At 40.3% G+C, this 14411-nt stretch overlaps 1 protein-coding gene across 3 annotated transcripts in view; it reads right to left on the bottom strand.

The window, feature by feature from the left end:
• Positions 1–14411, bottom strand: part of NRAP (nebulin related anchoring protein) — a 74363-nt gene that overhangs the window by 15503 nt on the left and 44449 nt on the right. For all 3 annotated transcript variants that reach the window (XR_012905715.2, XM_006134973.3, XM_006134975.3), the window contains 8 exons: positions 12543–12854; positions 11232–11336; positions 8587–8685; positions 6129–6233; positions 5494–5601; positions 4505–4618; positions 2866–3063; positions 921–1025 (listed from right to left, as the gene is read on the bottom strand). Coding sequence is in view for 2 of the 3 variants with exons in the window: in XM_006134973.3 (XP_006135035.3) it covers positions 921–1025; positions 2866–3063; positions 4505–4618; positions 5494–5601; positions 6129–6233; positions 8587–8685; positions 11232–11336; positions 12543–12854 (1146 nt within the window). In the remaining variant the exon portion in view is untranslated. The remainder of the gene's footprint in view (positions 1–920; positions 1026–2865; positions 3064–4504; positions 4619–5493; positions 5602–6128; positions 6234–8586; positions 8686–11231; positions 11337–12542; positions 12855–14411) is intronic.

Raw genomic sequence — 14411 nt, 5'->3', positions numbered from 1 at the left:
TCAATTGCTCCCATTAATCTGGGGGGCTCATGTCTCATTAGGGACAATGGAAAACAGACAGGGAATATGGTACAGGTTTAGTAAAAGTGTGCTGCCAAACTTTATATAGAAATTGTATGATTTTACCTCTTCACATCACTTGCATCAACTAACGAAATGAGAGTTTCGTTGCCAAAGTTGCAGTCCCTAGGTACTGCTCTTGATGAACTTTCTACTTCCAAGCCGTTGGAAAAGTGGAGGTTTCACTTACTTTGAGCAGGTAAGTGAGAGTGATGACCAATAAACAGAGTTCATCATGAGGATCAAAGCACCTGATCTGTTCATCAGAGTAGGGCTAGAGATGTGCATACTCATTTTTCCTAGTTCCAAACCTATTTGAACATGGTCACTGGATCTATGCCTTGCTTTGGAGAACATCAGGGAGAGAGTGGAGGAGGAAAAATCGAATAGGACAATAGGGAGGAAAGCAGAATTCTGAGTAGGCAGAATGAAAAACGCAGAGAAACTGCGGGAAAGGATTAGAGTAGGGGTAGGGAACAAATCATTATAAAGGCCACTCCAGTGTGTCAGCCTAGCATTGGGGGAGTGTTGCAGTATGGGTAATAGAGGGCACGGGTTTCCTCGTAGCTGGAAAGGCACATTTTTATATAAAGTAATGTATCTTAAAAATACCAATCACATGAGCTCAGAACAGAAGAGGAAAAGATTGTGAAAATAGTTAATGAGGTCTGCAAAACCTTGAACCTCTCCATGCTCACTCATCTGAAATCAGGACACAAATGGAGTGAGCGAATAAAGGTGTGTGTGGGGGGGAGGGTTCTATTATTAATACAATGAGTCATTTTGCCAACCCAGTTTAATAGACAGACATCTGGAAAACTCTTGTTTGTAGTAGAGAAATCAAAACCCTCTTTTGTTACCTCGCTGATGAGTTCAGAAGCTTTCTTCTTCCCTTCAATCTCTAGGGCCCCTGGAATAATACAGCCAACTCCTCTCATAAAATTCATGTCAGACCTGTATAAATTCTAAGGGAAATCAAGGAAAAGTAATTATGCATTTCTATTTAAAATTCACTGTATTTATTTATCCAGAAATTACACAAGGAGATTATTTAAATAAATTAGAGATGAGAAGTAATATTTACTATGTAGATGTCATTCTCGCTACTTTATGCTGGGTCTGTGTGCATGTTTGTTTATGTGTGGTGTGTGTTTATACAACACAAGGGCTGGGATTCTAAAAAGAGCATAAGGGTGTGTCTACACCGCACCCTAAACTCGAAATAAAATACGCAATTTTGAATCTATTTCAAAATAGTTTATTTGAAATTTGGCACATCTACACAGTGTCAAATTTCGAAATGAAGTATTACTTTGAGCCATCTCTTATCCCTCGTGCAACAAGGTTTACCAGGATGGTGAAATAGTGCACTCGTTATTTCGAAAAATATTTCGAAATAATGGGCAGCTTGTGCAGACACAGAGTAGCTATTTTGGGATACCCCGAAATAGCTGTGCAGTGTAAACGTACCGTAAGAGAATTAGAAACCTAAATCCCACTGGACATTAATGGTACTTGGGTACTTAACTTCCATCTCTGTTTCTGAAAACCTCCCCTAATATATAAAGTTTATGCAGATATAAAATGAGAGCTTGTCAGACAATTTTGTGAAAAACATCTTGAAAATTGAGACATTTTTCCATTGTTATTTTTCACAAAAATGCTTTGTTGTCTGAGCAGTTTTAATGTGACGCTGTTGTATACAGTAAAGTCTATTTAAAGGAAGCACCCTCGAATTTATTACATTATTTCCTAGGCTATCAGATACATCAGCAAGCAAATACTATTGTTTTTTTAATGGCACACAGCATGGAACAGTTAAATATGTGAAAACAAAGTGATGAAAAGCATGGGATCATCTAAACCTGGGTACAATGATCTGCACAATCCCTCCTGTGGTGGAGTAGCCCTGGGAGCATCAAGAACCATCTAGATCAGAGGTGGGAAACCTTTTTTTGGCCGGGGTCCACTGCCCCCCTGAAAAATCAGTCAGGGGCCACACACAAGTGAGAAGCAAAATACAAACCAACCAATCAACCAACCCTCACTAATGTGGCCCCCGACTGAGAAGCAGAAAGACACTCCCCACGTCCCTTGCACACCAGAACCTAGGGGGGTCCAGGCTAGTAGATTTTGTGTGCTCCAGCCCTGCAGTGGGGTGGCGTATGGGCTGGAGCATCAATGTGGACTCCCTAACACTGGGGTGGGGGAGCCCTGAGCCTCAGGGGGCCAGATCCAGGCAAGCGGAAGACCCTTATCCCTGATTTAGTTCATTCTATTCAAGTGTAACCCATTCTGAGGCTACAATGGGAAGAGAAGTCTGCCCTATAGCCTTAGCTGACAGGCAGTTGGCTTTCAGTTCATGGGGCAGAGGCTCATGCTTTTAGCCCCACAGTGGGCCAAATTCATTCTTATTAGAATTCCACTGGTTATGTCAAATTAGTCTTTGGCTACAGTTTACAGGGCTCTTATGAAACAGATTTTTTTAAAGCTGTATGCAGCCTTCTTCTGGCTATATGCACCAATTACATTCAGATGCACAGCAGGTCAGAGGCCACAGAGCAAACAGTTTACACAGTCAACGGGCTCTTTAAAAGGCCATTTCACTCATGTCAGACAGAATTCCTTGACAGTAACCTTTTACCACCCAAGTACCAAACCAATACACGCCTCATTCTTTAATGTAACCCAGAACGCTCAGTTTACTCCACAATTGCCACTCAAATGCACATATTGTAATGGTCTGAAACATAATTATTGTGTCAGACCTAACAGGATAATAGCATGGGGATGACTTTCATTTACCTCACTCTGGAGTTTATAAGCTTTCTTGGCACACTGCAATCTCACATCATCTGTCACTGAGGTGTACTGGTGAAGTAGTTTTCTGTATTCCTGATTGCTGACCAATGACTGGGCTTGCCGGGCATGCACTAAGTTTACCATATCCAGTGGCAGATGGAACTGGGTCTTCATATGATCAAAACCTTTTTTGTATTTTACCTGTTAAAAAATAAATGGATCATTTTGTAGACTAAGTTGTGACTTAACATGCAAGCTCCACACTCCTCCAATTTCCCATCCAAATTATTCTCTTTTTTAATAAGCTCCCCAGCCCAATTTAAGTATACATGAAATTAAATTATATGACAAACAATTTTGGGCCAAAAAGAGTAGTTATCCATATTATTTTTAAATAACTGCAATGTTATCTACATTAGGATTGCTTTTGAGGCGGAATATAATTAAAGTTAAAGTTATAAGTAAAGTAAAGAAATAAGTTATCAGTAAAATTATAAAAAATATCTCTCACTTATTTTTTTAGAAACAAATTACATTTTTACGAAGCACTAACAAAACCTTCAAGGTATTTCTTGATAATAAACCCTAAGAGAAATATCTGAACCTTTTTAGAAAAAAATCAGAATCAGCCCAGACCTTCAACCATAATCATTTTAAAGTTTCAACCTTTTGGGGTAATGTTTTATATTTTAAAAAAAATTCACAGGAGTCTTTGCACTAATTAGATCCGCCAGTGAAGTGGCGGCGACCAGTGGTGTGGTGTGGAGCGGTGGCAGGCGAGGAGTGGTGACCAGCAGTGGCAGCAGACGAGGCGTGGCGGCAGGCGCCCAGCGGAGCGTCCAGAGGCGTCGAACGAGACAGCCGGTGGAGTGACGGCAGGCGCCCAGCGGAGCGTCCAGTGGCGTGGGATGAGACAGCTGGTGGAACGTGGCGGAGTTTCGTATAAGGTGCCCCCTATCTATCTCCCCCACCCCCATTTCTACCCACGTTGGGAAGTGAAACCCTGCGGGTGAACTTTGGGACTCTGGGTGGCATGGACTAGGGACAGAGACTTCTGGGGTGTCGGACTCTTTGGACTTTGGGCGATTCTTGGCTGGGGGGGAGGGCTTGGTTCATGTTTGGGGTTATGAACTGTTTGTGGTGTTTTCCCCAAGTTAATGCCGTATGACTTCTCTCTGTGTTTCATTAAATGTTTCTTTCCTACACTCAGACTCAGTGCTTGCGAGTGGGGAAGCATTGCCTCTCAGAGGCGCCCAGGGGTGCGTGAATTTCCCGGCTCGAGCCGGTTCTATGTGAGATGAACCCCAAGATACTGAACCCAGCCCTGGTTACTGCCAGGCCTACCCGGCAGAAGGGTTACATATATATGCACACAGAATAGGATACTGCCTATCGGAAACAGCTGCATGGAGTAAGAGGCCTGTGGGAGAATACATCTCAGGGCTATTTTACACTCCAATTAATAATACCGTATTTAATGTAAAAAAAGAATAATGCAGTTAATGTATTTAGCCAGTGCAAAGGAAGACTTGAGTCTTATGTAATATGCCAAAGAATTCATCCATAACAAAGTCTATTTTCCATGGTGAACTATCATTACAAAAGCATTTCTACATGTTCATTCCCAAATCTTTGTACTTACATCACTTTGTAGCAAAGCTGCATGCACTGAGTGAGCAATGTTAAGATCATCTTCCAACCCCCGTGAGCCAACCATCTGTCCTTTCATTTTCTCAAATGCCTCCCTGTATTTGTACTGAAGGGGGAAAATAATAGACGTTTGATAAGGCCCAGTAACAAGAGAGGTGAGTTTTCAACCAAAATTGTGTCTTGCTTTTTTTTTTTTTACACGGTAATTGAGCAAATGATCCAAATGGAAAAGAACTGTTGAAGCAGTCAAGAAATCTATTCCCCAGGTCATAGTGGGTGTAAAGAGTTCTCTCCTGAAATAGTTGTAAGTCTTTGGACTATAAGTTCTAGATATCTACTAGGATGTGGTATGTTTTGCCAAGTGTTAAGAGATGAACACTGAGTAAATCTTGAGTGGATGCTAAGAGAACCCCATCAGTGCACATCTTTCAGTATTTTGACTTATTTAGAAGAATATTTAAATGAAAACATTTACAAAGCAACATGGGTCCCGCCATATGCAATTGATATGGCATTCTTTTCTAATACATTTCTGTATACATGTTTACAAAGTCTTTTATACATATAATGCATCCCCCTCCATAAAAATTCTGTACTGGAGTACTAAGGGACTTAAGAAATTAAAGTCTGGTTCTGAAATCTCTCTCCCTCTCTTCCCTACGTATTTCTGCTTCAAAAGTAGTCTAAGATGATAATGACTGAAGGCTGTCAACAACTCTTATAGGTCTTCAGAGTGCATACGAAATGAGTTGGTCCTCTCAGTAGTACAATTCCTTGTGGGCAGGTTTTCATATAAAAACCCCTCAGTCACCAATGACATCAAATTAGGTCCGGAGTCTCAGCTGGGAAGCCAAGGATTGAATGGGGCATGGGGCAGATCCCTCTCAGAATGTAGGATGAAAGTACTGTTTCCATAAACACACCATAACAGAAACACTCTGGTATTTCATATTGGAGAATATTAGCAGTAGTTTCACTTACATCACTTATGATTTCACCTGAAGCCTTTGCTGCCTGGAAGGGAATAGCATCCAATTTCAATTTATATCCACCATCTCTCATCTTGCTCCAGGATTCCTTGTAGTGAGTCTGTTTGGAAATATTGAACAGCATTTAAATGCATTTACTACACTGCAGGTTGACATTGCATCTTTGTTGTTATAATAAAAGCATCACTGTGTTTGCTTCATTTTATTCAAACAGATGGGGCTGGTATAAATAAAGCTATCAATACATGACAGATGTACAACAGAACACAAGTCTCAGTAATGGGGCTGTTACTCACTTTCTCAGTTGTTCATTGCTAATTTGTCTCATGGTCTGACTTATAGATTCATACATTCTAAGGCCAGAAAGGACTACTCTGATTATTTAGTCTGATCTCATCTGTAACACAGGCCAGAGAATATCCCCAAAGTAATTCCTAGAGCATATATTTTATAAAAAATATCCAATCACATTTGAATTATTACTTTACCAGACGGATAATCAGACCATAGAAAGGGGAGTAGGAACTTGGAAGTACATAGCAGAGCACTGTAAAATTGGCAAGATACTCTAGGGATGTTTTTCACTTTTCCTCTGAAACATTAAAGGCTGGATTCTGATAGCCTTACCTCGCTGATATTCAAAGCATTTAATTTAGCCTGAAGGATTTCAGGAAGATCTGCCGTTTGTGTATAATGGTGTTTTATGTTCTCACCGTGCTCCTTGTACAGCCTCTGAAACACAGAAAATTTTCAAATAGAACACTTACTGCACCTCTGATCACAGGGCTGGATAAAAACAATACGGTATGAATTTATGAAAAGCAAAGAGTACAGAAAAGCAACAGCAGTACTAATAAATGCAAGTATCTGTATTCATCGAGAGATCTAGAAAAAGTTTGGGGCCTGATACTTCTCTCAGACAGGGTAAACTTGGAATAACTCAACTGAAATCATAAGGGTATAAAACTGGCATTAGACTCTAGATTTTTGAAAATAAAAAAAGTTTTATCAATTTCGTGTGACTAAAAAGTTAGTGAATTATTAACAGACTATTAATTAAGTATTTGTAACTATGAAGGGCCTAATTCTGAAAGGTGCTAAGCCACCTACAATTTCCAATGAAATCACTGGGAGTTGTGGATTTGTTTGCACACCTCTTTAAAATAACTGTTAATCCTGACTAAATTCACGTGGAGACAGTCATCTCCTGTTTTACATTCCAGAACAAAAGGGGCCATTTATGGAATTTTGGAAGCTTAGGTAGTCAATCCTGTAGGATAACACTGCTTGTTACTACTGTGCCACCAGCACACCTATTCTATATAACAGCTGATACTTGGCATACAATAAATGTTTTATTACATCTAAGCCGTTCATGTGCAGATACACATTCTGAAAGATTTTTCCTCTTTATTATTCTACCCCCCTCTCAGTGTCTCCTTGCATTTGACTTTACCGGGCAGTTACTGCAAGTGCTAGTACAGTTGTCCAACATTTTGACTGCCTTTGACCATTTTGAAAATGTGAGATCCTCCATTTTGAAAATGTGAGATCCTCTCATGGATCATCTCCTCTTTCGATCTGCTTGCCTTCTCTGTTGCATTTTGTGTCTGTTCTAGTGCTTAGGGAGTCCACAGGTTGAGACTGTACCTCTGTGCTTCTCAAATACACTGTTCTTCTGCTGTTCACTGATGTAGAGGGGCCTGTTCCCCTGAGTGGAAAGCCAGTCAGAGCTCCACACTTGGGGTGTGTCTAGACTGCATGGCTCCGTTGACGGAGCCATGTAAACTAGTTTACCCAACATAGTCAATGAAGCGGGGATTTAAATAATCCCCACTTCATTAAAATAAATGGCTGCCATGCTGTACCGACAATCAGCTGATCCGGCACAGCACGGCAGTCTAGACGCGGATCGGTCGACAAGGGAAGCCTTTGTCGACCGCTCCCTTATGCCTCGTGAAACAAAGTTTACAGGAGAGCTCGACAAAGGCTTCCCTTGTCGACCGATCTGTGTCTAGACTGACGCGCTGTGCCGGATCAGCTGATTGTCGGCACAGTGCGGCGGCCATTTTTATTTTAATGAAGCGGGGATTATTTAAATCCCCGCTTCATTGACTATATTGGGTAAACTACTTTACGTGGCTCCGTCGATGGAGCCAAGTAGTCTAGACACACCCATGAAGTAACTGTAGCATTGGATGGACACTGAGCACTAATTCATATTCATCCTGCTTTTATATTAAGAACTTTGAATCTTCTTCAGCATACCAAATGCATAGGTAGTCTAGTATATCACATTAGTATCTGCATTACACAAAGGTCCTAGAATCATAGAACTGGAAAGAACCTTGAGAGGTCAACAAGTCTAGGACTCTCCAATAATGGCAGGACCAAATACCATCAAAGTCTGTTGTCTTATTCATGATTTTAAAATAAAAGTGTTATTTTCTCATAAATAAAACATTCTCTCTTGGCTGAAATTTGGTTTTGTTGGGTGACTTTGCTGTTCACGTTCACATTATCTCAGTTAAGTCTACAACAGTTTCAAATAGTCCTTCTATTAAAAATAAACATGTTTAAAGATCAAACAGCTTCTATTCTTCACTTTTAGATTCTTTGTCCTGGATTTCTCTCTCAGTAGGATGATGGCTTAAAATTATTTTTTTTTTCTTCCTTGACATGTCACTTCACATTTCTAAAGTCTCAAAAGAAACAAAAATTTAAAACATCTTGGTTTGAAAATAGTGACCACCCAAGTGTTTTTTCCCCACTTGCTAGACCTCAAAAGGTCACAAATTTCTAAATAGGGAAGGCAGGTCAGTCCCACTCCCAAATCGTATTCCTGGAAAATATTATTGTATAGAGAGCCCTCTGTATGTGGAAGTCCCATTGACTTCAATGGGAGCTCTGTAGGTAGAAGACTTCCATACTACGTAAAAATCATGCCCTTTGTAAGATGCACCTCACTAGCCTCATGGTTCCCAAGAATAATCTTAGAAAGAGAAAAAGAAAACCAGTTCTTCAATCAGGTCGTTCAAAGAGGGTACCACTCTTATAATCATAATGCATATACATTATAACTTACATCCACAGCTTGGCTATAACTAATTCTAGCCTGGATCATCTCAGGAGTGTCTTTAATACTGGTGAACTTCAAAGCACATGGATGCTGACGGTACTTCTTCTGTTGAGCAGAAAAAGATCAAAGCTGTGAATTTTGTGCTGCTCTTTCATGCTATTTGAAAGAGAAAAATCATAGGTTGCTTGAGATTAGAGTGAATTTGTGAACATAATTATTATTCCTCTTCCCTCATCTTTATGTCCTGGGTACTTTCCGATTAATATTTGTTTCAATTTAACAATAACCTTTTGCCAATTAATATTAAAGCATTTCTACCTAAATATAAAGGAAACATTTCAAAACCAGATTACTGTAATACTTTGGGACCCACAGTAAGAAAGCATTTTTAAATGGCTTCAAACGCTGTACAATTGATTACATTTTTTATTTATAGTTCCTTTAAGCAAGAAATGGTAGCCACTTACACTGCACTAAAAATGGCAGTGACTACACTTATTGTCGGAAGTTTTATATTCCCTGCTAACACCGGAGCATGGTAAACAGCACTGTGGTCACTAATACTGTGTTCAATTATTGCTACACATTTGATAGAACCGAGATCAATTTGATTTGTTTCAAAAGGGCCCATAGTATCTTCTGAGAGATCTTGAAATATAAATAATTAAAATGAAGGCTGTATATTATCAAGTTTACACTCTGATATGGCCCAATCCTTAAAGACCACATACATATAGCAGTGAAATAAGCAACTACTCTTTCTGCATTAGGTTGTACTATTTCCATCTTCACTCTTATCTCCACTTCTCTTAGAGTACATCTACAGAGCAACTAGCGTTATTTTGAAATAACTTAATTCACAGCTGGCAGTTATTTCGAAATAATGTTGAAATACTGTCAAGCTGGAGGACTTCTTACTCCGACTGGTCAGATTTCAGTGTCCAAGTTCAAACCCTTTTTCCTATCCTTTAACACAGTGGTTCCCAAACTTTTCAGCACCACGCCCCCTTTTTTATTTTTGAGAAACCCTCACCTCCCCCCCCAAAAAAATTGCAGCAAAACTTGGGATGGGATTGACGGATGTATGTGTGGCTAGGTCGCCTCATGTCCCTCACCCCGGACGTTCTTCACACACTCCAGTTTGGGAATCCATGCTTTAACACAATGTTTAGGCTACAGGGCCAAGTCTTCAAGTGGAAAAGAACATGTAAGACCTACAGACTTTAAATGGAGATGAAGATGGTTTTGGACTTCTCAGAATTTGTCCCAAAGTGAAAACAGATTGTCTAGAAATTCACGTAATTAAGTGTTGAAAGATGCTGCTCTTGGAGGTGCTTTTTAATCCCATTTTGCCAGATGCAGTTAGACTTTCAAACAAAAAAAAACTGTTTAGTGCTCATAAAAAGGGCCAAAAGTTTTGTATTTGATCACAGAACAGACACAATATAGTCAATAGCAATGCAACTTTGCTATACCATCCTGCCAGCATGGGTCAAACCTCGCTTAGAGGGATCACTTCAAGGGATTCAGCCAACTACTTCATCCCCTACTGAACCACTGGCTTCTCTACTGACAGTGGTGTCCATTTCATGACAATGAAATGCAGTTTTTTGTGGCATTACATCACTGAAAGTTTGAGAGCCATATTTCCAGCTAGTATAAACAGGAAGAGTTTCCATTGGCTTTAGAGAAGCCCACTGAACACCTGGTCAGCTGTCTTTTCAATGTTTGTTTTCTCTTACTGCAGAAAGATTCAATACTGCCAGTGTAACCCACATATCTAGTGTGGTTCACTGACCCATGCAGTGGCACTTAGACCACAGCAACAGGTAAGACCAAGAGATCTCTACAGCATGGGCTGGGAGACCACTAGCTTTTAGCTCAGAGGGTAGAGGCTCCTATACTCAGCTTCAGAGATCCCAGGTTCAAATCCGTCCAGTGGCGGTTACACCAGCACAGAACCACATGCTAAAGGATACCTGAAAAGCTAAATTATATGGTGGACAAGTGACTCCTTCTAGGTTATCTAATGTTAATTCTTTCAATTTTCTAGTCAGCCATCTCTCCTTGAAATTTGCACACCACAAACTACTGATTCTGCCTTTGAAGGATCCCCCAAAACAGGCACAAAGGATTCTGAAGCTCATCTATAAAGTATTCTTTTGACATGGGTGATGTGAGTGTCATGGGGATAACATGGCTGAGAATCCCCAGAGACAGATGGACTGAGAGAGGGCCCCACAGACGTCAATGTCCAATTTGAATATACGGAAAAGGGAAAGCAAGAGAGAACTTGTGCGTGTTACAAAAGGAGGCCCCGGGTGCAATAAGTGCATCTTTTCATCATCTCTCCTGTTTTGCTTCATTAAAAAGGTAGGCTAGTAGGTAGCAATTGAGCACTGTTTGATTGCCATTATTATTCATAATATCATTTGTCACCTGCTTTGTTTTTGCAAAGGCTAGATGGACTCCTACTGGTGTGTGTTTGGTATCTGGTTTCCCTCTAATTACCAGTCCTATTCCTGGTTTTGAGGGCTTTCATGCGGTATGCCTTTTTCTTTCCCCTTTGAGTGGAAATTATTTTAATTTTATACAGACATTTTGCACACATTATGCAGCAACTTCTGTTACATGCTGTCATGAAATCTCACCTCGCTAATGAGTTCTCCTGCCTTCTTAGCCTGCTCCGCATTTAATGACCCAGTAGCTATCCATCCAACTCCTTTCATCCAGTTCAAATCTGCTCTATATTGGTTCTGACAAAGGAAAAGAAATGCCCCATTGTTGGTGCTCATACATTTAAAGTGCCATTAGAGGATTCAGACATATCGGGAACACCAACTGAGTCAAATTAGTGCTGGCTTTTGTTTTATCCACGTCTGCGCAGTTGCAGGCATAACAAAAATGTACAGAGAAAGACGGCAGTATCACCATCTATTATCAATTCTGCCGCATGCTTTGCAAGGTAATCTTTTTAAAAGATTGGCCTTTTCCCTCCCTGTCGTCTTCAATTTTTATTCTGAATACAAAAAGTAGGTTTGTTTCATTGTATGCTGTATCTTGCTGCATATGCTTGGTTTAAAAGGACACGGGAGAGACAGTGAGGATTCTGATGGTATATGGATCTGTTTCGGAGGATTTCACTGCACACTTAACACTTTCCGATTCCTTCCAGTGTGCCGCAATGAGGGGAAATGGTCTCAGATGATATTGTCCAAAGACCTTGAATGGTGAAGCATGTTTAAATGAACACTTTCCCCTAACACTGCTGGTCTTTTACTACTAATGTAAAATGCCATTACAATGTACATCCAAGCCCCCCTCCTCCATCATGCCCACCCTCCAACCCCCCAACAAAAACAGTTGGTTATCAAAACCGGAATTCTCAAAAGAGCCTAGGAGAGTTAGGTACACAATTCACATCAAATTGCAAGGGCAATGGGGCACCTAACTCACTTAGGCACAGTGGAAAAGTCCCAGCCTTGCTCATTAAAGAGGCAAGTCTGTTCTACAGCAAACACAAATCATCTTCATATAAAGGAGGCTGTGTTTCTCATGGTTAAAGGGAGGGATCAGACTCCAGACTCCTGGGTTTGGTCATCATCTTGGGCAAATTATTTAGCCTCGTTCTACCTCCGTCTCAAAAGATGAATAATAAAGCTCTCGGGAGAGTCCTGAGGGTAATTAATATCTGAAAGATGCTATGCAAGCACAATCACCTGACATACTGGCCAGAGCCAATAAGTACTATTTGCTAAGGACTCCATTTTCAGATCCATGACAAAAAGATCTGCTGATTCAAGGCTGCTTATGATTTTGTCAATGTATAAGACATATTTTCTGGTCCCAAATGCATAAACCTAGATCTTAATGAGTCAGCTATAGAAGATGTTCATCTAAGTTCTAACAGTCTGCAAGAGCTGAATAAAACAGTTATGCAATATATAAACTCACAAACTTACATCACTTTGCAAAGCATAGGCCTTCTTGGCCCATTCCACTTTCATGTCAGTAGGCAGTGCAGTGTAACAATGCTGGGTCGTCTTATATCCTCTATCTGTGACCAAATTCTGAGCTTTTTTGGCATGGACAAGGTTTATCATATCCATGGAGACATGATACTGAGACTTTGCTTCCTCGGATGCCTTCTTATACTCCAAATCACTGTGTAACTTGGACATTTGAAGAGAATGTGCTATCTGTGAGTCTTCTTTCACATCTTTCACGCCAATCAACTGACCCTTGCTCTTCTCATAACTTTCCTTATACTTTATCTGTGAAGAAGAAAAAGGGGACCATGAGGTGAGTTCTCAAGTGACTTAGGGGATAGGGTATTTGCATCAGCAGTGCAGGGTGGTAGGTTCAAGTTCCCTTCTCCTGCACCCACCTAGGCAGCCCTGAGCTCCCACATTAGGAAGGCTAGATAAGGCCCAGATGCAGCTGAGTTATAGGCATTTACTCGTAAAAATGGTGACCTAGCCATTGAAATAAAGATGACATTTCATTTTTGCCATGATTCAGGTTCTCTCAAAATGTCGTTGCCTTTCCATCGCTGGTAGAAACACTATTTCAAAACTGAACTCTTCTCGAAGATTCATAGACTTCGAGGCCATAAGTGACCATAGAACTTCCAAAAATAATCCCTACTGCATATTTTTTCGGAAAGCATGAAGTCTTGACTTAAGTTACCAAAGATGGAGTATCCACCATTGGTAAGTTGTTCCAATGGCAACTACTCTCACTGCTACAAATGTATGTCTATTTCCAGTCTGAATACATCTTGCTACAGCTTCCAGTCACTGGAACATGTTAGACATTTCTCCGCTAGACTGAAGAGCTCATTTATTAAATATTTGTTTCCCATGTATGTATTTACAAACTGTAATCAAGTCACCCCTTACCCTTCCCTGTGTTAAGATATAGTGATAAGTAGATTGGGCTCTTTCAGTCTAAGGTACTATTTCTAATCCCATAACCATTCTTGTGGCTTGTCTCTGAACCTTCTCCAGGATGTCCAACATCCTTCTTGAATTCTGGACACCTGAACCAGACACAGTATGCTGGCAATTGTTGTACCAGAGCCAAATACAGAAGAAAAAATAACCTCTCAACAGTTACTTGAGATTCCCCTATTTATGCATCCAAGGATCGGGTTAACCCTTTTTGGACACAGCATTGAACTGGGAGCTCATGTTCAGCTGATTATCCACCATGAGCCTCCCAAATCTTTTTCAAAGTTAGTTTCCCAGGATAGAGCCTCTGGTTCTAGAAGTATGGCTTACATTCTTGGTTCCTATTTGTACACATTTACATTTAGCCGTATTAAAACACATACTGTTTGAATATCTCACCTTACCTAGAAAAACTTGAAAAAACAACAAATAGTCTAGCAGCACCTTAAAGACTAACAAAACAGATGGTATCATGAGATTTCATGGGCACAACCCACTTCTTCAGATGACTGGAGTATTAAAAGTCCAGATCCAAAAATATAAAAACTTTACCTATTTATTTAGATTGCTTTGTCTAAATGACCTGCCCTCTTCATAAATTACAAGCTCCCTCCCTTTTGTTTCATATGCTAATTTCATCAGTGATACAAGTAATCAACATGCCTGTTTCCAAAAGGGAACCAAAGTGGCTTTGGGCTTATTTAAAAGAGAAAGTCTTTTTCACTATTACATGTCACAGTCTAAAAGATAAAATCAACCAGATTAATCTTTATTTCCATGAAAACCAGCCTCTCTCTTCCAGAAATGTTCTGGCTCATGGGTCTGAGCAGAGACTTGGACGCATTATTCTGCAGAGCCCCTTAATACATTTGTGTTCAG

Source organism: Pelodiscus sinensis, chromosome 8 (genome assembly GCF_052426305.1).
Source record: "Pelodiscus sinensis isolate ZL-2025 chromosome 8, ASM5242630v1, whole genome shotgun sequence".
In the NCBI taxonomy this organism is placed as follows: Eukaryota; Metazoa; Chordata; order Testudines; family Trionychidae; genus Pelodiscus; species Pelodiscus sinensis.
This window is presented reverse-complemented; position numbering and strand designations above follow the sequence as displayed.